Source organism: Salvelinus namaycush, unplaced genomic scaffold (genome assembly GCF_016432855.1).
Source record: "Salvelinus namaycush isolate Seneca unplaced genomic scaffold, SaNama_1.0 Scaffold887, whole genome shotgun sequence".
In the NCBI taxonomy this organism is placed as follows: Eukaryota; Metazoa; Chordata; class Actinopteri; order Salmoniformes; family Salmonidae; genus Salvelinus; species Salvelinus namaycush.
In genome coordinates, this window is record NW_024061627.1 from 2,073 (window position 1) to 28,675 (window position 26,603).

At 46.8% G+C, this 26,603-nt stretch overlaps 2 protein-coding genes across 2 annotated transcripts in view; both read left to right on the forward strand.

Moving 5' to 3' along the window:
* Nucleotides 1-4,675: 4,675 nt before the first annotated feature.
* Nucleotides 4,676-5,146, forward strand: LOC120043283 (protein Wnt-5b; the record flags this gene model as incomplete). The annotated part of the gene is made up of 1 exon (XM_038987906.1): nt 4,676-5,146. A coding segment is annotated over one exon (459 nt), but the record flags the coding sequence as incomplete, so codon positions are not given.
* Nucleotides 5,147-19,392: 14,246 nt separating this feature from the next.
* The window catches only part of LOC120043284 (adiponectin receptor protein 2-like), a 69,243-nt gene continuing 62,032 nt past the window's right edge, over nt 19,393-26,603 (forward strand). Inside the window, exon 1 of the mRNA XM_038987907.1 lies at nt 19,393-19,520. The gene's annotated coding sequence lies outside the window, so the exon portion shown is untranslated. The remainder of the gene's footprint in view (nt 19,521-26,603) is intronic.

The following is a 26,603-nucleotide window of genomic DNA, read 5'->3' on the forward strand; positions in this document are numbered from 1 at the left end:
TGAAGCCCTGAGTCAAGTATGCTTCTCATTTTAACCAGGTCTGCATAGATGACGGTTGTAACGGTAAGTGCTTTAGGTTGACTTCAGTGGATCTTTTTATAATGAGGGTGACTAAGATAAGTTTTCTGAAAGGCCCCTATGAATCCTTATGTTAGACCCCTCTGACACAGTTCACTATGCGTAATGGGGGATAGAATGCTGTAGAAGGCTCCAGAGTTCTATAAAGGTCAGGGGTCATATCCTGGATTGCAGGGTGCAGAGTGGTATCCCTGCTGGGTAGTAGGAGGGGTGAGGGGTGAGAGGGACAGGGTGAGAGTTGAGAGGGAAGGGGTGAGAGAAGACTTTGGCTAAAAGGCATACAGCTAATATCAGAATTGATCAGAATTTACTTTTCGTAGCGGGTTAGGAGAACTTACGTAGCAGGTTAGGAGAACTTACGTAGCAGGTTAGGAGAACTTACGTAGCAGGTTAGGAGAACTTACGTAGCAGGCTAGGAGAACTTACATAGCAGGTTAGGAGAACTTACGTAGCAGGTTAGGAGAACTTACGTAGCAGGTTAGGAGAACTTACGTAGCAGGTTAGGAGAATTAACGTTGCAGGTTAGGATAATTAGGTCAAGGTTTGGAAAAGGGTTAGCTAAAATGCTATAAAAAAAATCTACTTTTGACGTCAAATTGACATAAGCCGTAAACAAACTAGCCATGATCGTGACAAAAGGGTGAGAAGGATTTGTGTTACACTTTGTGTTGAGTTAGTGGCCTTGGATAGCCTCAAGCAGTGAAGCCACAAGTATGAATGGGAGTTATCGCCCCCTTGTGGTTCAGAATGTAATAACCAGTTCCGTTTTAGGATACCAGAGAGAGAGAACCTGGATTTGCAGGTGCACAGTCATCCAGGTGTGGGAGTTGACAGGCTGTTGGGGGAAAGGTGTTAGAAAGGTATCAGGTATCTCTCTCTTCCTCTCTCTCTGGGTAAACAAACAGGTATGCAGAGGGGGTGTCAACAGCTTGCCTATAGAGAAAGTGGGGGGGGGGGGGGGCAGTGGTATTTCTGTGCTCCACTTCTCTGCCTTTACAAAATAATGCAAGGAAGCTATTTGGAGGGAAGCTATTTGGAGGGAAGCTATATTCAGGGAAGCTATATGGAGGGAAGCTCTATGGAGAGAAGCTCTATGGAGGGAAGCTATATGCAGGGAAGCTATATGGAGAGAAGCTATATGGAGAGAAGCTATATGGAGAGAAGCTATATGGAGAGAAGCTATATGGAGAGAAGCTATATGGAAGGAAGCTATATGGAGAGAAGCTATATGGAGGGAAGCTATATGGAGAGAAGCTATATGCAGGGAAGCTATATGGAGAGAAGCTATACGGAGAGAAGCTATATGGAGGGAAGCTATATGGAGAGAAGCTCTATGGAGGGAAGCTATATGCAGGGAAGATATTTGGAGAGAAGCTATATGGAGGGAGAGAATGAGAGGGAGACAGCAAAAGAGAGGTAAGAGAAAGAGAGGCAGGGAAAGAGAAAGAGAGGCAGGGAAAGAGAAAGGGAGGCAGGGAAAGAGAGGCAGGGAAAGAGAAAGGGAGAGAGCGAAAGAGAGGCAGGGAAAGAGAGGCAGGGAAAGAGAAAGGGAGAGAGCGAAAGAGAGGCAGGGAAAGAGAAAGGGAGAGAGTGAAAGAGAGGCAAGGAAAGAGAAAGAGAGGCAGGGAAAGAGAAAGGGAGAGAGCGAAAGAGAGGCAAGGAAAGAGAAAGAGAGGCAGGGAAAGAGAAAGAGGGGCAGGGAAAGAGAAAGAGAGGCAGGGAAAGAGAAAGAGAGGCAGGGAAAGAGAAAGGGAGAGAGCGAAAGAGAGGCACGGAAAGAGAAAGGGAGAGAGCGAAAGAGAGGCAGGGAAAGAGAGGCAGGGAAAGAGAAAGGGAGAGAGCGAAAGAGAGGCACGGAAAGAGAAAGGGAGAGAGCGAAAGAGAGGCAGGGAAAGAGAAAGGGAGAGAGTGAAAGAGAGGCAAGGAAAGAGAAAGAGAGGCAGGGAAAGAGAAAGGGAGAGAGCGAAAGAGAGGCAAGGAAAGAGAAAGAGAGGCAGGGAAAGAGAAAGGGAGGCAGGGAAAGAGAAAGGGAGGCAGGGAAAGAGAAAGAGAGGCAGGGAAAGAGAAAGAGAGGCATGGAAAGAGAAAGGGAGGCAGGGAAAGAGAAAGAGAGGCAGGGAAAGAGAAAGAGAGGCAGGGAAAGAGAGACAGGGAAAGAGAAAGAGAGGCAGGGAAAGAGAAAGGGAGAGAGCGAAAGAGAGGCAAGGAAAGAGAAAGAGAGGCAGGGAAAGAGAAAGGGAGGCAGGGAAAGAGAAAGGGAGGCAGGGAAAGAGAAAGAGAGGCAGGGAAAGAGAAAGGGAGGCAGGGAAAGAGAAAGGGAGAGAGCGAAAGAGAGGCAGGGAAAGAGAAAGGGAGAGAGTGAAAGAGAGGCAAGGAAAGAGAAAGGGAGGCAGGGAAAGAGAAAGAGAGGCAGGGAAAGAGAAAGAGAGGCAGGGAAAGAGAAAGAGAGGCAGGGAAAGAGAAAGGGAGAGAGCGAAAGAGAGGCAGGGAAAGAGAAAGGGAGAGAGTGAAAGAGAGGCAAGGAAAGAGAAAGGGAGAGAGCGAAAGAGAGGCAGGGAAAGAGAAAGGGGGAGAGCGAAAGAGAAAGAGAGAGAGCGAAAGGAGTGATGAATGGGTGCTTTGATGTCATCATGCCCAGTGGTTAAGGTCATTGGGCCCACAGGACACTGCACAGACACAAAGACCTCTAAATAGTCTCCCACTCCCTCTATCCCTCACTCCTCTCCTCTCTTTTCTCTCTCTCACTTCTCTGTCCCTTTCTCTTTCTCACTTGAGGAGCCTGTCTCTGGTATTTATTCATAAGCTTTACTTTTGTGTCGGATATTTGGTTCACTGCTTGATCACATGGACACGTTTCTAAACACACGTGTGCATCAGGCATGTGAGCGTGTGTGTGCATCAGGCATGTGAGCGTGTGTGTGCATCAGGCATGTGAGCGTGTGTGTGCATCAGGCATGTGAGCGTGTGTGTGACAACCGGTCAGTCCTCCAGGCCCAGCAGGAGGCTGCTACACCCTTTGTGTTTCCTCTGTTTTCCACTAGTTTAATTTCACCAGTCGTCCTCTCTGTTTTCCACTAGTTTAATTTCACCAGTCGTCCTCTCTGTTTTCCACTAGTTTAATGTCACCAGTCGTCATCTCTGTTTTCCACTAGTTTAATGTCACCAGTCGTCCTCTCTGTTTTCCACTAGTTTAATATCACCAGTCATCCTCTCTGTTTTCCACTAGTTTAATTTCACCAGTCGTCCTCTCTGTTTTCCACTAGTTTAATTTCACCAGTCATCCTCTCTGTTTTCCACTAGTTTAATTTCACCAGTCGTCCTCTCTGTTTTCCACTAGTTTAATTTCACCAGTCGTCCTCTCTGTTTTCCACTAGTTTAATATCACCAGTCATCCTCTCTGTTTTCCACTAGTTTAATTTCACCAGTCGTCCTCTCTGTTTTCCACTAGTTTAATGTCACCAGTCGTCCTCTCTGTTTTCCACTAGTTTAATGTCACCAGTCGTCCTCTCTGTTTTCCACTAGTTTAATGTCACCAGTCGTCCTCTCTGTTTTCCACTAGTTTAATATCACCAGTCGTCCTCTCTGTTTTCCACTAGTTTAATGTCATTCCTCAGATGACTGCTTGTAAATCCAATAAAGGAAAAATATCAGCAGCACCAGAAGTCATTGTTGTAAGTCAAGCTTGTAAAGTTAGTATTTGGGTTTAAAGACAGTCTGTTGCTTTTAAGTCATGTTTATTTACTTTAGTCATGCTTAAGAGAATGTGTGTGTGTGTGTGTGTGTGTGTGTGTGTGTGTGTGTGTGTGTGTGTGTGTGCGTGCGTGCGTGCGTGCGTGCGTGCGTGCGTGCGTGCGTGCGTGCGTGCGTGCGTGCGTGCGTGCGTGCGTGCGTGCGTGCGTGTGTGTGCGTTGTGTGTCTTGTGCTTCAGACATGTCCTCTAAGGGTCGTATCTAATGGTCAGTGACTGTTTGAACTCTCTACCCACCTTCACCTTGATCCCAAAGTCTATATGTACAGTGTGGAATTGTCTGACTAGTTTGGACAATAGGTACATTTCCTCTGCTGATTCTGTGTGTTATTTCAGAGTCAACTGTTTGTTTAGTTTAGGTTGTGGTATTGAACCAGCTGGGAGCTTCTCTGTGTAGATCAGCGGGAAGCTTTTAGTCCACTAAACTAAAGGTTTGTTATGTATGTTAGGACCAAATGGCCATTCTCCATTATCCATTATCCATTCTCCATTCCCCATTATCCAGTCCCCCCCATTGTTTCCCAAAACACTCCCCCTGGCTGCCTCTCTGTTAGACAAGAGTGTAAAGTGAAACACCCTGGGGCTCTCTCTGGCAGTGCTCTGCTGTGTTAAGAGGAAGAGGCATTCTCAGGGTGTAATGTTTTAATTCAGCCACTAGAGGGCAGCGGTGTCACACCAATCTACCAGAAAGCAACCAAACTCCACACAGTCAGAATGCATGCTTAATAAGTGGCAGGAAGTGCAAGGTTAGGTTAATGAACAGAGTTTTCAAGCTCTTCATGTGTAATGTATTTGAAGTATTCTTGGACCATTACTAACCTCCCTCTCTCTCTCTCTCTCCTCTTCCAGTCGGTGTATAACCTGGCCAACGTGGCGTGTAAGTGTCACGGCGTGTCCGGTTCCTGTAGTCTGAAGACGTGCTGGCTCCAGCTGGCAGACTTCCGCCGCGTCGGAGAGTTTCTGAAGGAGAAGTACGACAGCGCCGCCGCCATGCGCATCGGACGCAAAGGAAAACTGGAGCAGGTCGATAAACGCTTCAACGTCCCCACCCCGGAGGATCTGGTCTACACCGACCAGAGCCCAGACTACTGTCTGAAGAACGACACCACCGGCTCCATGGGAACCCTGGGGAGACTCTGTAACAAGACGTCAGAGGGGATGGATGGCTGTGAACTCATGTGCTGCGGGAGAGGATACGATCAGTTCAAGACCTATAAGCATGAGAGATGTCACTGCAAGTTTCACTGGTGTTGTTATGTCAAGTGTAAGAGGTGCACTTCACTGGTGGATCAGTTTGTCTGTAAGTAGGGAAGGAAGGGAGTCTGGACGATGGACGGACGGACGGACAGTTCCACATGGGGCAGGGAGGGAGTCTGGACGATGGACGGACGGACGGACGGACAGTTCCACATGGGGAAGGGAGGGAGTCTGGACGATGGACGGACGGACAGTTCCACATGGGGAAGGAAGGGAGTCTGGACGACGGACGGACGGACGGACAGTTCCACATGGGGAAGGAAGGGAGACTGGACGATGGACGGACGGACGGACGGGCGGACAGTTCCACATGGGGAAGGGAGGGAGTCTGGACGACGGACGGACGGACGGACAGTTCCACATGGGGAAGGAAGGGAGACTGGACGATGGACGGACGGACGGACAGTTCCACATGGGGAGGGGAGGGAGACTGGACGATGGACGGACGGACGGACAGTTCCACATGGGGAAGGGAGGGAGTCTGGACGACGGACGGACGGACGGACAGTTCCACATGGGGAAGGAAGGGAGACTGGACGATGGACGGACGGACGGACGGACGGACAGTTCCACATGGGGAGGGGAGGGAGACTGGACGATGGACGGACGGACGGACAGTTCCACATGGGGAAGGGAGGGAGTCTGGACGATGGACGGACGGACGGACAGTTCCACATGGGGAAGGGAGGGAGTCTGGACGATGGACGGACGGACAGTTCCACATGGGGAAGGGAGGGAGTCTGGATGATGGACGGACGGACGGACAGTTCCTCATGGGGAAGGGAGGGAGTCTGGACGATGGGGTAGGGAGGGGCTGGAATGGAAGGACATGTAACCCATGAGGGGTGTAAGATTATATAACAATAATAAATAAATAAAAATAAATCATGAAATATGTAAATAAATAAAGTAAAAAAATGCGTTGCTAGTAATTGAATGAGACTTTTATATGACTCAAGCTGCCTGAGGGAGGACTTGACCGACAAGCAGGCGAATGCAAAACAGAAAGGCTGTTCGTTTTGTTTGTTGTCTACTGGTCGGCCATTTGCTTCCTCTCCCCATCGCAACTGTCCCCTGATTGGTGGCTCGTGCAGTGACGACCAGGAAGTGATGTCACCAGTATCCTTGTTCCCTGGTTGGTGGAATGGGAGGGGGAGGCTGGATAGACTCCTCTTACTTTACAGACTCTTCAAAACGAGAGAGCGAGGAAGTCAGAGAGAGAGAGAGAGAGAGAGAGAGAGCGGGAGAGAGAGAGAGAGAGAGAGGGAGGGAAAGGGAAAGAGAAGGAGAGAAAGACTAGAAAGGGATGGATCCCAATGAACTGTGCCAAAGCTCCTTTCACCTCCTCTTCCACTCACTCCTCTCTTCTCCACCCTTCTCACCATAGGTTGTTTCTGTTTTACGTCTCATCCTCTTTTCATCACCCTTATTTCATCACCCTGCTAGAGCTCTTAGAAACCACCAGTCCAAGCCAAAGGACACCACCTCACACATGAACTGTTGATTTTGGAACTCTGTAACCATGGAACCACAGCATGTGTTCTAATCATTTACCCACTAGACATCATGTTGACCTCTAGCCTGGAAGACAGCACAGCTCATGACTTTGGGCACTGAAAGCAAACATAGCTCTGTGTAACCTATAGGGACAATGTGAGTCCCAGAGGACAAGAAGAACAAGAGTTGTGTTGATTGAAGGGAGGACTCAGAGACCTTGGCTGGACATATTGAGATAAGAGAAGAAGAGAGAGAGGAAACACCTGCGTCCTTCTACAATACATAGACCTCTCACTCTACCTTTAGATGCATGCTGTTCTATCATCTAACAGCATCATTACGTTGTCATGGACTGGATTACTGATCACAGGCCCGTGGCTCCTCGCTGTTCAATAACAGACTGCTGTATCTCTCTATTCAACAGGTGGGCCACAGCTATTGTGACCATACCAATAGCCGTCTCTAAGCCAATGTCATGACAGTCACACAGCTACCAAGCTTTGTTAGCAGGATGCAACAAATGTGTTATAGAGTTCAAATGTCTGGGAATGAATTGTAAAAAGCAGAAGAAAGTGAACGGAGGAACTCGGAGGACTGCAGATTATTATAGTGGGGATGAGGTACATAGAGATAGTCCATCGAAAATTATATTTTATTAATAATTACTTTTTCATTTTATACTTCATATATGTATTGTTTTGATGATCCTGTCTTTTGACACAGAGGCTTTGGTTTCGTCCTATTCCCTATGTAGTGCACTACTTTTTGCTAGAGTCCTATGGTCCCCGGTCAAAAGTAGTGCACTATATAGGGAATATGATGTCATATGGGACAAACCCTTTTAGACATTGTTGTTCAGCGGAACCTCTATCCCTGAGGTTCCTTCCTGCTTGGAATGTCTATTGTCCAATCTCTGCCAAACGCTGCCCACTCTTCAGCCAATGACAGACAAGCCTTTCCTTTGTCATCCAATGAGTGTTGTGGCAAAGTACTACTCATGTAAATATCAGCAGACCTTATCCTTATATGCAGATAATGACACTTTTACAACATACAGACTCCAGGTCTCTCAGAGTGTGTTCTTGTCTATATTATTCTCTCTGAAAGATTGTTGTCGTGATGTGATCCATTAATATTCTCCATGTGTATATTGTATTATCCCCCCCACTTCAAAACAGTCATATTAAACCAATAATAGTGATGATTATAATAAGTAGAAGTGTTTTCCTCTTTCCTAATCCTCTCATGATGCCCTTCTAGTGACAGGGAGGCTGAAGAGGCCTACTGTGTCTTCATTTGAGTGTGTGTGTGTGTGTGTGTGTGTGTGTGTGTGTGTGTGTGTGTGTGTGTGTGTGTGTGTGTGTGTGTGTGTGTGTGTGTGTGTGTGTGTGTGTGTGTGTGTGTGTGTGTGTGTGTGGCCTCTCATTATCAATAATGTTTTATGACACATTAAAACAATACTTCCGGGATTTTACCCATATACTTAGTCATTGTGCTAACGCTAGTTAGCATTGGCTCACAAAACTACCTGTAACGTCCTTCATACTGGACACAGAGACATACAAACGGTATCCATGAGTTCATCGGACTCTGGGGAAGTAGATAAAGTGCCAAAATATCCCTTTGAGTTGTGTGCACCTCGAGTGGGAAAAATACTACCAATAGCCATTCATAATATAGCAAGCAATACATTATGCTTAGAACTATTGTAAACAAAAGACAGAGTAGCAGCAGCAGCAGGTGTATGCTGTAGCACATGGCTATCCTAGCCTAGCATCTCCTCTCCTCTGTATTAGTCATGGCTAACCTAGCCTAGCATCTCTCTCTTCTCCTCTGTTGGAGTCATGGCTAACCTAGCCTAGCATCTCCTCTCTTCTGTATTAGTCATGGCTAACCTAGCCTAGCAACTCTCTCTTCTCCTCTGTAGGAATCATGGCTAACCTAGCCTAGCGTCTCCTCTGTAGGAGTAGTAGTGTCAGACCTAGCCTAGCGTCTCCTCTGTAGGAGTAGTAGTGTCAGACCTAGCCTAGCGTCTCCTCTGTAGTAGTAGTAGTGTCAGACCTAGCCTAGCGTCTCCTCTGTAGGAGTAGTGTCAGACCTAGACTAGCGTCTCCTCTGTAGGAGTAGTAGTGTCAGACCTAGCCTAGCGTCTCCTCTGTAGGAGTAGTGTCAGACCTAGCCTAGCGTCTCCTCTGTAGGAGTAGTGTCAGACCTAGCCTAGCGTCTCCCCTGTAGGAGTAGTAGTGTCAGACCTAGCCTAGCGTCTCCTCTGTAGTAGTAGTGTCAGACCTAGCCTAGCGTCTCCTCTGTAGGAGTAGTGTCAGACCTAGCCTAGCGTCTCCTCTGTAGGAGTAGTGTCAGACCTAGCCTCGCGTCTCCTCTGTAGGAGTAGTAGTGTCAGACCTAGCCTAGCGTCCCCTCTGTAGGAGTAGTGTCAGACCTAGCCTCGCGTCTCCTCTGTAGGAGTAGTGTCAGACCTAGCCTAGCGTCTCCTCTGTAGGAGTAGTAGTGTCAGACCTAGCCTAGCGTCTCCTCTGTAGGAGTAGTGTCAGACCTAGCCTAGCGTCTCCTCTGCAGGAGGAGTAGTGTCAGACCTAGCCTAGCGTCTCCTCTGTAGGAGTAGTAGTGTCAGACCTAGACTAGCGTCTCCTCTGTAGGAGTAGTGTCAGACCTAGCCTAGCGTCTCCTGTGTAGTAGTAGTGTCAGACCTAGCCTAGCGTCTCCTGTGTAGGAGTAGTGTCAGACCTAGCCTAGCGTCTCCTCTGTAGTAGTAGTGTCAGACCTAGCCTAGCGTCTCCTGTGTAGGAGTAGTGTCAGACCTAGCCTAGCGTCTCCTCTGTAGGAGTAGTAGTGTCAGACCTAGCCTAGCGTCTCCTCTGTAGTAGTAGTGTCAGACCTAGCCTAGCGTCTCCTCTGTAGGAGTAGTGTCAGACCTAGCCCAGCGTCTCCTCTGTAGGAGTAGTAGTGTCAGACCTAGCCTAGCGTCTCCTCTGTAGGAGTAGTAGTGTCAGACCTAGCCTAGCGTCTCCTCTGTAGTAGTAGTGTCAGACCTAGACTAGCGTCTCCTCTGTAGGAGTAGTGTCAGACCTAGCCTAGCGTCTCCTCTGTAGGAGTAGTAGTGTCAGACCTAGCCTAGCGTCTCCTCTGTAGGAGTAGTAGTGTCAGACCTAGCCTAGCGTCTCCTCTGTAGTAGTAGTGTCAGACCTAGCCTAGCGTCTCCTCTGTAGGAGTAGTGTCAGACCTAGCCTAGCGTCTCCTCTGTAGAGGTAGTGTCAGATTGTGACAGTAGATTAGGAACACTAGAACGGTGTAAAGGACGACCAGCACACTGCTCTCAGATAATCCTGATAATCACAGATTAGACAACTGTTATTACGACACAGTAGCCACACCCCCTGACACCACACTAGCTACTGTACCCCTGTATAGGGCCATACATACTACACTGTTATAGCCACACCCCCTGACACCACACTAGCTACTGTTCCCCTGTATAGAGCCATATATACTACACTGTTATAGCCACACCCCCTGCCACCACACTAGCTACTGTTCCCCTGTATAGGGCCATATATACTACACTGTTATAGCCACACCCCCTGCCACCACACTAGCTACTGTTCCCCTGTATAGAGCCATATATACTACACTGTTATAGCCACACCCCCTGCCACCACACTAGCTACTGTTCCCCTGTATAGGGCCATATATACTACACTGTTATAGCCACACCCCCTGTCATCACACTAGCTACTGTTCCCCTGTATAGGGCCATACATACTACACTGTTATAGCCACACCCCCTGACACCACACTAGCTACTGTTCCCCTGTATAGAGCCATATATACTACACTGTTATAGCCACACCCCCTGACACCACACTAGCTACTGTTCCCCTGTAAAGAGCCATATATACTACACTGTTATAGCCACACCCCCTGCCACCACACTAGCTACTGTTCCCCTGTATAGAGCCATATATACTACACTGTTATAGCCACACCCCCTGACACCACACTAGCTACTGTTCCCCTGTATAGAGCCATATATACTACACTGTTATAGCCTCACCCCCTGACACCACACTAGCTACTGTTCCCCTGTATAGAGCAATACATACACTGTTATAGCCACACCCCCTGCCACCACACTAGCTACTGTTCCCCTGTATAGAGCCATATATACTACACTGTTATAGCCACACCCCCTGACACCACACTAGCTACTGTTCCCCTGTATAGAGCCATATATACTACACTGTTATAGCCTCACCCCCTGACACCACACTAGCTACTGTTCCCCTGTATAGAGCAATACATACACTGTTATAGCCACACCCCCTGACACCACACTAGCTACTGTTCCCCTGTATAGAGCAATACATACACTGTTATAGCCTCACCCCCTGACACCACACTAGCTACTGTTCCCCTGTATAGAGCCATATATACTACACTGTTATAGCCACACCCCCTGACACCACACTAGCTACTGTTCCCCTGTAAAGAGCCATATATACTACACTGTTATAGCCACACCCCCTGCCACCACACTAGCTACTGTTCCCCTGTATAGAGCCATATATACTACACTGTTATAGCCACACCCCCTGACACCACACTAGCTACTGTTCCCCTGTATAGAGCCATATATACTACACTGTTATAGCCTCACCCCCTGACACCACACTAGCTACTGTTCCCCTGTATAGAGCAATACATACACTGTTATAGCCACACCCCCTGCCACCACACTAGCTACTGTTCCCCTGTATAGAGCCATATATACTACACTGTTATAGCCACACCCCCTGACACCACACTAGCTACTGTTCCCCTGTATAGAGCCATATATACTACACTGTTATAGCCTCACCCCCTGACACCACACTAGCTACTGTTCCCCTGTATAGAGCAATACATACACTGTTATAGCCTCACCCCCTGACACCACACTAGCTACTGTTCCCCTGTATAGAGCCATATATACTACACTGTTATAGCCTCACCCCCTGACACCACACTAGCTACTGTTCCCCTGTATAGAGCAATACATACACTGTTATAGCCACACCCCCTGACACCACACTAGCTACTGTTCCCCTGTATAGAGCAATACATACACTGTTATAGCCTCACCCCCTGACACCACACTAGCTACTGTTCCCCTGTATAGAGCCATACATACTACACTGTTATAGCCACACCCCCTGACACCACACTAGCTACTGTTCCCCTGTATAGAGCCATATATACTACACTGTTATAGCCACACCCCCTGACACCACACTAGCTACTGTTCCCCTGTAAAGAGCCATATATACTACACTGTTATAGCCACACCCCCTGCCACCACACTAGCTACTGTTCCCCTGTATAGAGCCATATATACTACACTGTTATAGCCACACCCCCTGACACCACACTAGCTACTGTTCCCCTGTATAGAGCCATATATACTACACTGTTATAGCCTCACCCCCTGACACCACACTAGCTACTGTTCCCCTGTATAGAGCAATACATACACTGTTATAGCCACACCCCCTGACACCACACTAGCTACTGTTCCCCTGTATAGAGCCATATATACTACACTGTTATAGCCACACCCCCTGACACCACACTAGCTACTGTTCCCCTGTATAGAGCCATATATACTACACTGTTATAGCCTCACCCCCTGACACCACACTAGCTACTGTTCCCCTGTATAGAGCAATACATACACTGTTATAGCCACACCCCCTGACACCACACTAGCTACTGTTCCCCTGTATAGAGCCATATATACTACACTGTTATAGCCTCACCCCCTGACACCACACTAGCTACTGTTCCCCTGTATAGAGCAATACATACACTGTTATAGCCACACCCCCTGACACCACACTAGCTACTGTTCCCCTGTATAGAGCCATATATACTACACTGTTATAGCCTCACCCCCTGACACCACACTAGCTACTGTTCCCCTGTATAGAGCCATATATACTACACTGTTATAGCCACACCCCCTGACACCACACTAGCTACTGTTCCCCTGTATAGGGCCATATATACTACACTGTTATAGCCACACCCCCTGCCACCACACTAGCTACTGTACCCCTGTATAGAGCAATACATACTACACTGTTATAGCCACACACCCTGACACCACACTAGCTACTGTTCCCCTGTATAGAGCCATACATACAGATAGAGCACCGATATGCCATCCAAAAAAGAAACGTCCTCTCCCTGTCAACTGTGTTTATTTTCAGCAAACTTAACATGTGTAAATATTTGTATGAACATAAGATTCAACAACTGAGACATAAACTGAACAAGTTCCACAGACATGTGACTAACAGAAATGGAATAATGTGTCCCTGAACAAAGGGGGGGTCAAAATCAAAAATAACAGATGTTACCCCACTCTTCCACCAAGGCACCTGCAAGTTCCCGGACATTTCTGGGAGGAATGGCCCTAGCCCTCACCCTCCGATCCAACAAGTCCCAGACGTGCTCAATGGGATTGAGATCCGGGCTCTTCGCTGGCCATGGCAGAACACTGACATTCCTGTCTTGCAGGAAATCACGCACAGAACGAGCACTATGGCTGGTGGTATTGTCATGCTGGAGGGTCATGTCAGGATGAGCCTGCAGGAAGGGTACCACATGAGGGATGAGGATGTCTTCCCTGTAACGCACAGCGTTGCCTGCAATGACAACAAGCTCAGTCCGATGATGCTGTGACACACCGCCCCAGACCATAACGGACCCTCCACCTCAAAATCGATCCTGCTCCAGAGTACAGGCCTCAGTGTAAAGCTCATTCCTTTGATGATAAACGCGAATCTGACCATCAGCCCTGGTGAGACAAAACCGCGACTCGTCAGTGGAGAGCACTTTTTGCCAGTTCTATCTGGTCCAGCGACGGTGGGTTTGTGCCCATAGGCGACGTTGTTGCCGGTGATGTCTGGTGAGGACCTGCCTTACAACAGGCCTACAAGCCCTCCGTGCAGCCTCTCTCAGCCTATTGCGGACAGTCTGAGCACTGATGGAGGGATTGTGCATTCCCGGTGTAACCGGGCAGTTGTTGTTGCCATTATGTACCTGTCCCATAGGTGTGATGTTTGGATGTACCGATCCTGTGCAGGTGTTGTTACACGTGGTCTGCCCCTGCGAGGACGATCAGCTGTCTGTCCTGTCTCCCTGTAGCTCTGTCTTTGGCGTCTCTTGGTACGGACATTGCAATTTACTGCACGTTCACGCAGATGAGCAGGGACCCTGGGCATCTTTCTTTTGGTGTTTTTCAGAGTCAGTAGAAAGGCCTCTTTAGTGTCCTAATTTTTCATAACTGTGACCTTAATTGCCTACCGTCTATAAGCTGTTAGTGTCTAAACGACCGTTCCACAGGTGCATGTTCATTATTTTTTTATGGTACATTGAACAAGCACTGGAAACAGTGTTTAAACCCTTTACAATGAAGATCTGTGAAGTTATTTTGATTTTTACGAATTATCTTTGAAAGACAGGGTCCTGAAAAAGGGACGTCTCTTTTTTTACTGAGTTTACAAATGGTATAACTTGTTTCTAAAAAGAGTAGCTTCAGACTCAAACAGTTAAAAAGCTACTGTACCCCTATATAGGGCCATACATACTACTAGGGTTAAAAAGGGTCGGAAACTTTCTGGTAAATTTCCATGGGAAGTTAAGCCCTGGAATTTGGGGAATATTGCTTAAATTCATCAAAAAAAGTTAACTTATAACAGTGAACCTTTTTTGTGGGATACACATAAGGCAATTCTAGGTCTTGTGGCATATTTTGGTTAAACTATCCCCAATTCAATGGAATTGCAACCCTCTGCATGCACAGTGGATTCTCCCATCACATGTACAGCTGATTCTCAAGATCTTGCACACTAATGAGATGCTATTGAGCCCAGACTACTACACTGTCTGAGCCAAGGACCACATGCTTTCTGTAAGTTTTGATTACAATACTGGGTGGGGTGAATATACACTGCTCAAAAAAATAAAGGGAACACTTAAACAACACAATGTAACTCCAAGTCAATCACACTTCTGTGAAATCAAACTGTCCACTTAGGAAGCAACACTGATTGACAATACATTTCACATGCTGTTGTGCAAATGGAATAGACAAAAGGTGGAAATTATAGGCAATTAGCAAGACACCCCCAATAAAGGAGTGGTTCTGCAGGTGGTGACCACAGACCACTTCTCAGTTCCTATGCTTCCTGGCTGATGTTTTGGTCACTTTTGAATGCTGGCGGTGCTTTCACTCTAGTGGTAGCATGAGACGGAGTCTATAACCCACACAAGTGGCTCAGGTAGTGCAGCTCATCCAGGATGGCACATCAATGCGAGCTGTGGCAAGAAGGTTTGCTGTGTCTGTCAGCGTAGTGTCCAGAGCATGGAGGCGCTACCAGGAGACAGGCCAGTACATCAGGAGACGTGGAGGAGGCCGTAGGAGGGCAACAACCCAGCAGCAGGACCGCTACCTCCGCCTTTGTGCAAGGAGGAGCACTGCCAGAGCCCTGCAAAATGACCTCCAGCAGGCCACAAATGTGCATGTGTCAGCATATGGTCTCACAAGGGGTCTGAGGATCTCATCTCGGTACCTAATGGCAGTCAGGCTACCTTGGCGAGCACATGGAGGGCTGTGCGGCCCCACAAAAAAATGCCACCCCACACCATGACTGACCCACCGCCAAACCGGTCATGCTGGAGGATGTTGCAGGCAGCAGAACGTTCTCCACGGCGTCTCCAGACTCTGTCACGTCTGTCACATGTGCTCATGTGCTCAGTGTGAACCTGCTTTCATCTGTGAAGAGCACAGGGCGCCAGTGGCGAATTTGCCAATCTTGGTGTTCTCTGGCAAATGCCAAACGTCCTGCACGGTGTTGGGCTGTAAGCACAACCCCCACCTGTGGACGTCGGGCCCTCATACCACCCTCATGGAGTCTGTTTCTGACCGTTTGAGCAGACACATGCACATTTGTGGCCTGCTGGAGGTCATTTTGCAGGGCTCTGGCAGTGCTCCTCCTTGCACAAAGGCAGAGGTAGCGGTCCTGCTGCTGGGTTGTTGCCCTCCTACGGCCTCCTCCACGTCTCCTGATGTACTGGCCTGTCTCCTGGTAGCGCCTCCATGCTCTGGACACTACGCTGACAGACACAGCAAACCTTCTTGCCACAGCTCGCATTGATGTGCCATCCTGGATGAGCTGCACTACCTGAGCCACTTGTGTGGGTTGTAGACTCCGTCTCATGCTACCACTAGAGTGAAAGCACCGCCAGCATTCAAAAGTGACCAAAACATCAGCCAGGAAGCATAGGAACCGAGAAGTGGTCTGTGGTCACCACCTGCAGAACCACTCCTTTATTGGGGGTGTCTTGCTAATTGCCTATAATTTCCACCTTTTGTCTATTCCATTTGCACAACAGCATGTGAAATGTATTGTCAATCAGTGTTGCTTCCTAAGTGGACAGTTTGATTTCACAGAAGTCTGATTGACTTGGAGTTACATTGTGTTGTTTAAGTGTTCCCTTTATTTTTTTGAGCAGTGTATTTTATATGACATACATTATTTTTTTGTTAACTAGTAAATAGTAGCCTACAGCAAAGTGCGTTTAAATCATGATTAAAGCAGTGGTTCGCGCTTTCAGTTTTGCGCGAATGCTGCCATCAATCCACGGTTTCTGGTTTGGGAATGTTTTAATAGATGCTGTGGGTACAACATCACCGATGCACTTGCTAATAAACTCGCTCACCGAATCAGCGTATTCATCAATGTTGTTGTTCGACGTTATGCGGAACATATCCGCATAACGATCCACGTGATCTAAGCAATCTTGAAGCGTGGAATCCGATTGGTCGGACCAGCGTTGAACAGACCTGAGCGCGGGTGCTTCCTGTTTTAATCTCTGTCTATAGGCTGGGAGCAACAAAATGGAGTCGTGGTCAGCTTTTCCGAAAGGAGGGCGGGGGAGGGCCTTATATGCGTCACGGAAGTTAGAATAGCAATGATCCAGGGTTTTGCCAGCCCGGATTGTGCTTATCGATATGCTGATAGAATTTAGGGAGCCTTGTTTTCAGATTAGCCTTGTTAAAATCCCCAGCTACAATAAATGCAGCCTCAGGATATGTGGTTTCCAGTTTACATAGAGTCGAATTAAGTTCTTTCAGGGCCGTCGATGTGTCTGCTTGGGGGGGAATATACACGACTGTGATTATGATCGAAGAGAATTCTCTTGGTAGATAATGCGGTCGGCATTTGATTGTGAGGAATTCTAAGTCAGGTGAACAAAAGGACTTGAGTTCCTGTATGTTGTTATGATCACACCACGTCTCGTTAATCATAAGGCATACACCCCCGCCCTTCTTCTTCCCAGAGAGATGCTTGTTTCTGTCAGCGCGATGCGTGAAGAAACCAGGTGGCTGTACCGACTCCGATAGCGTGTCTCGAGTGAGCCATGTTTCCGTGAAACAAAGAACGTTACAGTCTCTGATGTCTCTCTGGAAGGCAACCCCTGCTCTGATTTCGTCTACCTTGTTGTCAAGAGACTGGACATTGGCGAGTAGTATGCTCAGGAGCGGTGCGCGATGTGCCCGTCTACAGCGCCTGACCAGAAGACCGCTCCGTCTGCCCCTTCTACGGAGCCGTTGTTTTGGGTCGCCGGCTGGGATCCGATCCATTGTCCTGGGTGGCAGGCCAAACAGAGGATCCGCTTCGGGAAAGTCGTATTCCTGGTCGTAATGTTGGTGAGTTGACGTTGCTCCCGGTTTTGACCATTCTGCCTGCCTTGACCCTGACCCTGACCCTGACCCTGACCCTGAGCCTGCTGTTCTGTACCTTGTGACACTGCCCTGGATTCCTGACCTCGGCCTGCCCTTGACTTGTCGTTTGCCTGCCCCCTGTTTTTGTAATAAAGTTTTGTTACTTCGAACTGTCTGTACCTGGGTCTTATCCTGAAGTCTGACAGGAAGTAGTACGATCACCTTATTGATAAGCAACATATGTTTACTTATTCACTACTTTGAGCCATCCAAGCTGTAAACCTAACTGTTAACAATGGATCACCTGTAGATGCCAAATAAGGTGTTACTGAAACAACCAATCACAACCCCAGTCTGGCTTGGATACCCTCCGTTAACCCTGACTCCTGGCTGCCTGCTTCCCAGACTGGCTGAACAGGTAATGGCTAGGGTTAGCTGTGTGTGTTTGTGTGTTCAGGTAATGACTGGAGGGTTAGCTGTGTGTGTGCGTGCGTGCATGCGTGCATGCATGCATGCGTGCGTGTGTGTGTGTGTGTTCAGGTAATGACTGGAGGGTTAGCTGTGTGTGTTTGTGTGTGTGCGTGCGTGCATGCATGCGTGCGTGTGTGTGTGTGTGTTCAGGTAATGACTGGAGGGTTACCTGTGTGTGTGCGTGCGTGCGTGAGTGTGTGTGTTCAGGTAATGACTGGAGGGTTACCTGTGTGCTGTTTTTCCAGCTGGCGGATTGTCAGTCAGAACTCCATGTTCCTTTGGACCAGCCTTTGGACCTATACAACACAGCACACATTGACAACACTTCATACACGGATCATTACCATGCTAAATGAAGCAAATGCTTAAATACTCTGTCTATGGTGTTAGCTGCATGCTCTGCCTGAGTTTTGTAACCATACTGTAGGCTGCTGTGGCCGATCGGTCCTACTGCATCATAGGTCTTACGCACAACCACACAAAGCTATAAACGCCCTCTGGACTCAATGGCGTGCTTGTGTGTGTGTGTGTGTGTGTGTGTGTGTGTGTGTGTGTGTGTGTGTGTGTGTGTGTGTGTGTGTGTGTGTGTGTGTGTGTGTGTGTGTGTGTGTGTGTGTGTGTGTGTGTGTGTGTGTGTGTGTGTGTGTGTGTGTGTGTGTCCTGACATCACGCCCCGGGCCAGAAGTGGGGTGATCAGAGTCAAACATGTTTAGTCATTGAGTTTGAATGTATTATCATACTTTTACAGAATCTGATAGGAAGCCAAAAGCAATTAGAGCAACACATCCATGATAGGCTTTGTGTTTTGTGTGTGAGTAAAAGACTAATGTACATACTGTGGGAAAATCACCACTCTATCCCCACAATTAGAACCTAACCTTACAACCCTCCGTTTATGACTGAATCTTGAGTGGTAGCCTACTGAATTATTGAATGGTTGTCAAATGTATTTGGGCTCCTGAGTGGGGCAGTGGTCTAAGGCACTGCATCTCAGTGCTAGAGGTGTCACTACAGACCCTGGTTTGATTCCAGGCTGTATCACCACCGGCTGTGATTCGGAGTCCCATACGGCGGACACACAATTGGCCCAGTGCTCATTGTGCCAATTTGTTTGTTTTCAATAAACATTGGACACTAAATATAGCATACATGTTGTCAACAATCTAAGCCAACCCGTCTGTTTTGACCCATAGTTGCGCAGGCATCAGTTTTGTTGCTAAACAACACAATTGGCCCAGCGTCGTCCGACTTAGGGTTTGGCCGGGGGAAGGCTGTCATTGCTAATAAGAATTTGTACTTAACTGACTTGCCTAGTTAAATACATGTCATAAGTCCTATGTAATGTCAAGGTATTTTCCTGGGATCATGTTTTGCGGTTGTTAATAAAATTGTATTGTGTTAGGCTGTTACACAAAATCCTAGAACTACAGGTCCCGTCAAACCTGTTAGCATACACTTCCGGCTCGTCAACTGTTGGCCACCTGTTCCCGTTAGAGCATTCTGATTGGTTTCGGTGGGCTCACGCGAGGGCGTCACACAGAACACTACGACATCAGCGAGTAAAGTCAAGTCAGCCTTCAGAATCGCTTTGAGAGCCGTGGAAGAAATTGTCCGAGTCGTGGCTACTCTTTGGGAACAACCTAGGGCCAAAAGGACAGCGTCTCCATTCTTCACGACAAGGTACATTTAGTGGTTGTCTTTACATTTTATCGGGTATTTCAGCTGTTTAGCTAGATTTACAGTAACGTATTTTTGGAATAACAGTAGCCTAGCTATCCAGGGTTCCTCTGCATCCAGTGACGCACTGCATAGCTAGCTTGAGCTGGCACAACATCATCCGTCGGTAAGCTGCTAGTGGTAGCTACTAGCCATTGAGCTCTTGCCTGGGCTAGATTGAGCCAGTTGTTGAAAAAGACAACGTGTGGTTGTTTTTCAAAAGGTATGTAGCTAACTACTGTAACGTAGTTAACGCTAGATAGTTAACGCTAGTGGAACAACATCTGTCAACAAAGTGTTGCCCTGGTTCCTTCAAAGGCGACGCTTCGTTCAGAAATGTCAGTGCACTGAAGGGTAGTTAAACACTAACGTTATCTGTACATCATATCTCATATGTTGTTGGCGCTGTGGTCGATAACATTGTTGTAAATTAGAAACCTCGTCTGTTTTTTTTTGTCCGCTAATTATTAATGTGTGAAGATGGATTTAAATTTTGATATGATGATTTTAAAATACCAGAGATCTGTATTTTGGATTTCTTCCTTTGTCTCGCAGCGCTACACCAGTGGTGTACTAGCGAGCTGGCTGGATCAGGCTAAGCCAGTGGTCAAATGTTTATGCTGCTTTCTAGTAGCTAACCTTACTGCTTTATTTTAGTTTCTTAGCCAACCTCAAATTATAGCTTAATTTCTTAACAAGCAGCAATTTAAATACACATTTTCAACGTGTTATGACTAGGCTGCTAACTATCCTCAAGTGAATGTGTTTTGAACGGTCTCACATAGCACTCCTTTGTTTGCCTCATTTGCATTGGTGGTGGTGATAAAATTAGATAAGGCTGATTGACAGCTGTGGTATATCAGACCGTATACCACGGGTATGACAAAATATTTATTTTTACTCCTAATTACGTTGGTAACCAGTTTATAATAGCAGTAAGGCACCTCAGGGTTTTTAATGTTTTTTTAATTTTACCTTTATTTAACTAGGTAAGTCAGTTAAGAACAAATTCTTATTTACGGTGACAGCCTACTGGGGAACAGTGGTTCCCTGTTAAGACAGATGTTTACCTTGTTAGCTCAGGGATTCGATCCGGCAACCTTTTGGTTACTGGCCCAACACTCTAACCACTAGGCTACCTGCCACCCTAAAATATGGCAAATATACCACGGCTAAGGGCTGTATCCAGGCACTCCGCGATGTGTCGTGCGTAAGAACAGCCCTTAGCCGTGGTATATTGGGCATATACCACACCACCTCAGGCCTTATTGCTTAATTAAGTAGCTAATGTTTTTAACTGTGACGACACCGAATATGTTGATGTAAACAGAATAATCTCTTATCATAGTCATATTGATTTATAGCTTGGTATGTCTTTTGAATATGCAATGTTTTTGTTGTGGTGTTGGTGCAACATGGACATGTGGTCCACTAGGATCTATAAATACCCATAGATGGGTTAGCTGAGAATGTCACAAATGACGAGCACGCTTTAATGAGGCAGAAGTCCGTGGGTTGTAGTGATCTGGATGGCCAGATAGCTGACAACAATGACAATAAACGGCTATGTTGGCAATAGGAAGGAGCTAGTTTCTTCTTGTTTTTGATACAATGTCTTGTTTTGACTCATTTCATGTCAATACTAATATGGCTAAAGTTCGCTAGCTAGATAACCAACAACTGTAATCATGTACATGAGACAACAAGTGCTCATTGGGCCAATTTGTTTGTTTTCAATAAACATTGGACACTAAATATAGCATGCATGTTGTCAACAATCTAACCTGTCTGTTTTGACCCATAGTTGCGCAGGTATCAGTTTTGTTGCTAAACAACACAATTGGCCCAACGTCGTCCTGGTTAGGGTTTGGCCGGGGGAAGGTTGTCATTGTAAATAAGAATTTGTTCTTAACTGACTTGACTAGTTAAATAAAATTTAAAAAGCACAATGACTGGAAGTCTGTGGGTGGCTATTGCATTCAAAAGGCGTCCATCGCGCTCGTTATTTGTTTGACAAGGGGCGGGGTTAGTTTTGTGGTTGACAGGTCAGTCGTTGCCATGTCAACCATCTAGGCATATACTTAACCTTATTAGCTAGGAACCTCAGAGGATCACTAATCATTATTTACATCTTTTTAAAACAGATCCAAGCTCTGCTGATGAGCTGTCAGTAGTGCGCTGTAGTCCACCATCTTAACAAGGTATAATATTTCATTGTTGGTTGGGGTAACTTTAATTAGTCCACACAGTAACTAGCTACGTCTCATTTTATTCACAAGAGACTTGAAATAAGACTGTAGTCAGTGTACAGGGTGTTCAGTGTAAAGCTGTAGCCTAACTAACACTAGCATCCATCATCCTACCAAACATTAGCTCCAGTAAATCATCTCCGGCGTGGGCTGTAGCCTGTGTTGGAACTGATAAAAGCTTGTCTTTGCTGAGAGCAGAGAAGACGAGGAAAACACAGCTGCTTAGTGACGTCTTATTGATGTAGAGGAGATAATAAACTGACAAAAACGGAAACGGAGCCGTTTTTAATATGCATGGCAATATTTCTCCATCACCAAGTCCCCGGTCACGGTAATGCGTAGCTCCTCTGCTTGGTGGTTAGTAAGCAGAGACGGAGATGAGTCTTCATCATCTAGGTTCCTAAACCTCCCTTTGTCACTGCTACCACCACCATGGTGTTAAATCATCCTTCAACTAAACCTCCCTTTGTCACCGCTACCACCACCATGGTGTTAAATCATCCCTCAACTAAACCTCCCTTTGTCACCGCTACCACCACCATGGTGTTACATCATCCCTCAACTAAACCTCCCTTTGTCACCGCTACCACCACCATGGTGTTAAATCATCCCTCAACTAAACCTCCCTTTGTCACTGCTACCACCACCACGGTGTTAAATCATCCCTCAACTAAACCTCCCTTTGTCACTGCTACCACCACCATGGTGTTAAATCATCCCTCAACTAAACCTCCCTTTGTCACCGCTACCACCACCATGGTGTTAAATCATCCCTCAACTAAACCTCCCTTTGTCACTGCTACCACCACCATGGTGTTAAATCATCACTCAACTAAACCTCCCTTTGTCACCGCTACCACCACCATGGTGTTAAATCATCACTCAACTAAACCTCCCTTTGTCACCGCTACCACCACCATGGTGTTAAATCATCCCTCAACTAAACCTCCCTTTGTCACTGCTACCACCACCATGGTGTTAAATCATCCTTCAACTAAACCTCCCTTTGTCACCGCTACCACCACCATGGTGTTACATCATCACTCAACTAAACCTCCCTTTGTCACTGCTACCACCACCATGGTGTTAAATCATCCCTCAACTAAACCTCCCTTTGTCACTGCTACCACCACCATGGTGTTAAATCATCCCTCAACTAAACCTCCCTTTGTCACTGCTACCACCACCATGGTGTTAAATCATCCCTCAACTAAACCTCCCTTTGTCACTGCTACCACCACCACGGTGTTAAATCATCACTCAACTAAACCTCCCTTTGTCACTGCTACCACCACCACGGTGTTAAATCATCACTCAACTAAACCTCCCTTTGTCACTGCTACCACCACCACGGTGTTAAATCATCACTCAACTAAACCTCCCTTTGTCACTGCTACCACCACCACGGTGTTAAATCATCACTCAACTAAACCTCCTTGTCACTGCTACCACCACCATGGTGTTAAATCATCACTCAACTAAACCTCCTTGTCACTGCTACCACCACCATGGTGTTAAATCATCACTCAACTAAACCTCCTTGTCACCGCTACCACCACCATGGTGTTAAATCATCACTCAACTAAACCTCCCTTTGTCACTGCTACCACCACCACGGTGTTAAATCATCACTCAACTAAACCTCCTTGTCACCGCTACCACCACCATGGTGTTAAATCATCACTCAACTAAACCTCCCTTTGTCACTGCTACCACCACCATGGTGTTAAATCATCACTCAACTAAACCTCCCTTTGTCACTGCTACCACCACCATGGTGTTAAATCATCACTCAACTAAACCTCCCTTTGTCACTGCTACCACCACCATGGTGTTAAATCATCACTCAACTAAACCTCCCTTTGTCACTGCTACCACCACCACGGTGTTAAATCATCACTCAACTAAACCTCCCTTTGTCACTGCTACCACCACCACGGTGTTAAATCATCACTCAACTAAACCTCCCTTTGTCACTGCTACCACCACCACGGTGTTAAATCATCCCTCAACTAAACCTCCCTTTGTCACTGCTACCACCACCATGGTGTTAAATCATCACTCAACTAAACCTCCCTTTGTCACTGCTACCACCACCATGGTGTTACATCATCACTCAACTAAACCTCCCTTTGTCACTGCTACCACCACCATGGTGTTAAATCATCACTCAACTAAACCTCCCTTTGTCACTGCTACCACCACCATGGTGTTACATCATCCTTCAACTAAACCTCCCTTTGTCACTGCTACCACCACCACGGTGTTACATCATCACTCAACTAAACCTTTTTATTTTATTTACCCTGATTAGATTTGTTTGGTCCTGTTCTAACTCCTATGTTTATGAAGCTAATGAGTTATGCAGTTAGTAAGGAGGCCAGGCTGTTTTCTTCGAGGCTGGGGATTGTAGGGAAGGAGATCAATGGGGGGACTTGTTGTTTTTGATCGACGACCACCAGAACTTGTAGTTCAGAAAGACTTTTTGAGGGCTACTTAGTCTAAGGAGTCTGTGTGAGCTGTGTCAGGTGTGTGAGTGTTGTAACCTTTCTGGTTAAATGGGTCAGTCAGACATGGCCAGCAGAAGCTATAGCAAACAGACAGCAGTGGACTCCAGAGATGTTGTGGTCTGTCCACGTGGCACCCCTATTCCCTAGTTAATGCACATAGAAGACCTGACACATGGACCGGGAACTGAATCGCTCTACAACTACCATTAGCTAGTCAGCCTATACCAGATAGTGACAGGAGAAATGACTAAGACTCTCCTAAATGAAACCCCATTCTCCTAGTGCACTAGTTTTGAACAGATCTCTATGTAGGGTATAGACTGCCAAATCAAATCACATTTTATTGGTCACATACACATGTTTAGCAGGTGTTATTGCAGGTGTAGCGAAATGCTTGTGTTCCTAGCTCCAACAGTGCAGTAATATCTAACAATTCACAACAATACACACAAATCTAAAGTAAAATAATGGAATTAAGAAATATATAAATATTAGGATGAGCAATGTCAGTGGCATTGACCAAAATACAGTAGAATAGAATACAGTATATACATGAGATGAGTCCATTATTAAAGTGACTAGTGTTCCATTATTAAAGTGGACAGTGATTTCAAGTCTCTAGGGAACGCAGACTAGAGATGTGGCTCAACAGACATTTGAACAGGAATGCAGCTCGACCAACTCTGGAGTGTGAGATGTACCGAGTCTGGCCTGTGTGTTTGTACTGAGCATCACTCATTGGCAGTGAGTCAGCAGCGAGATCCTACTGTCTGTAGACTCCTATCAATGCCACGTAGACGGCAAAGTCCAGAGCTATGGTCATGTCCCAAATGGAGCCCTATTCCCTATATAGTGCACTACTTTAGACCAGAGCCTTATTCCCTATATAGTGCACTACTTTAGACCAAAGCCTTATTCCCTATATAGTGCACTACTTTAGACCAGAGCCCTCTGGGAATAGGGTGCCATTTGGGAGAGTTATTTCTGCTGTCACTATCTGGTATAGGTAGACTGGCTGTGGTAGTGGTCTTCTATCTGGTATAGGTAGACTGGCTGTGGTAGTGGTCTTCTATCTGGTATAGGTAGACTGGCTGTGGTAGTGGTCTTCTATCTGGTATAGGTAGACTGGCTGTGGTAGTGGTCTTCTATCTGGTATAGGTAGACTGGCTGTGGTAGTGGTCTTCTATCTGGTATAGGTAGACTGGCTGTGGTAGTGGTCTTCTATCTGGTATAGGTAGACTGGCTGTGGTAGTGGTCTTCTATCTGGTATAGGTAGACTGGCTGTGGTAGTGGTCTTCTATCTGGTATAGGTAGACTGGCTGTGGTAGTGGTCTTCTATCTGGTATAGGTAGACTGGCTGTGGTAGTGGTCTTCTATCTGGTATAGGTAGACTGGCTGTGGTAGTGGTCTTCTATCTGGTATAGGTAGACTGGCTGTGGTAGTGGTCTTCTATCTGGTATAGGTAGACTGGCTGTGGTAGTGGTCTTCTATCTGGTATAGGTAGACTGGCTGTGGTAGTGGTCTTCTATCTGGTATAGGTAGACTGGCTGTGGTAGTGGTCTTCTATCTGGTATAGGTAGACTGGCTGTGGTAGTTGTAGGGTGATTCATTTCACTGGCCACGTGTCATGTCTTCTATGTGGCTTTTTCATTGTTGGATTGCGGCTTTCAGGTAGACTGTGTTGGAGCTTGGTTAAACAGGCAGTGTTGAGCAAGCAGAGCCTATGTCTCGGGTCCAAACCAATGAAGCATTTGACAAACTGCCTGTTCTGCTCTGGTTCGTGGTGTGAAGGACAAGTTGTCACAGCTCGTTCTCTCCTCGTGTGACCCCTCTCTCTCTTGGTACCCATGTGATCCAGCGTGGCCGATTCCACTCCTGCCAGATCTTCTGATTGAAAGCCAGAGACAAAGCACACAGTGTTGTGGAACTTGACACACACACACACACACACACACACACACACACACACACACACACACACACACACACGCTACTCAGAGTTGGTCAGATGTGGAACACACCCAGAGACGGCTCCATTACCAGTGTTTTGTTTAGACTAGCATCATTCTTACTCTGCTGTGTTTTGGTTGGGCTAGTTTCTTGTTGTGAGTCTCGGTGCTGAATGGATCACTGTGTTGGCTTGTATGTATTATATACCCAGTTACAGAGGGAAGTTACAGGCAGGCACAGAGAAGGCTAGATACGCCCTGGGCTGGTGGTCACGTTGACAAACTAAGGCCTTAATTAAAATAAAACCGAGGGGAAGAGGAACTTTAGGCTACTTTGGT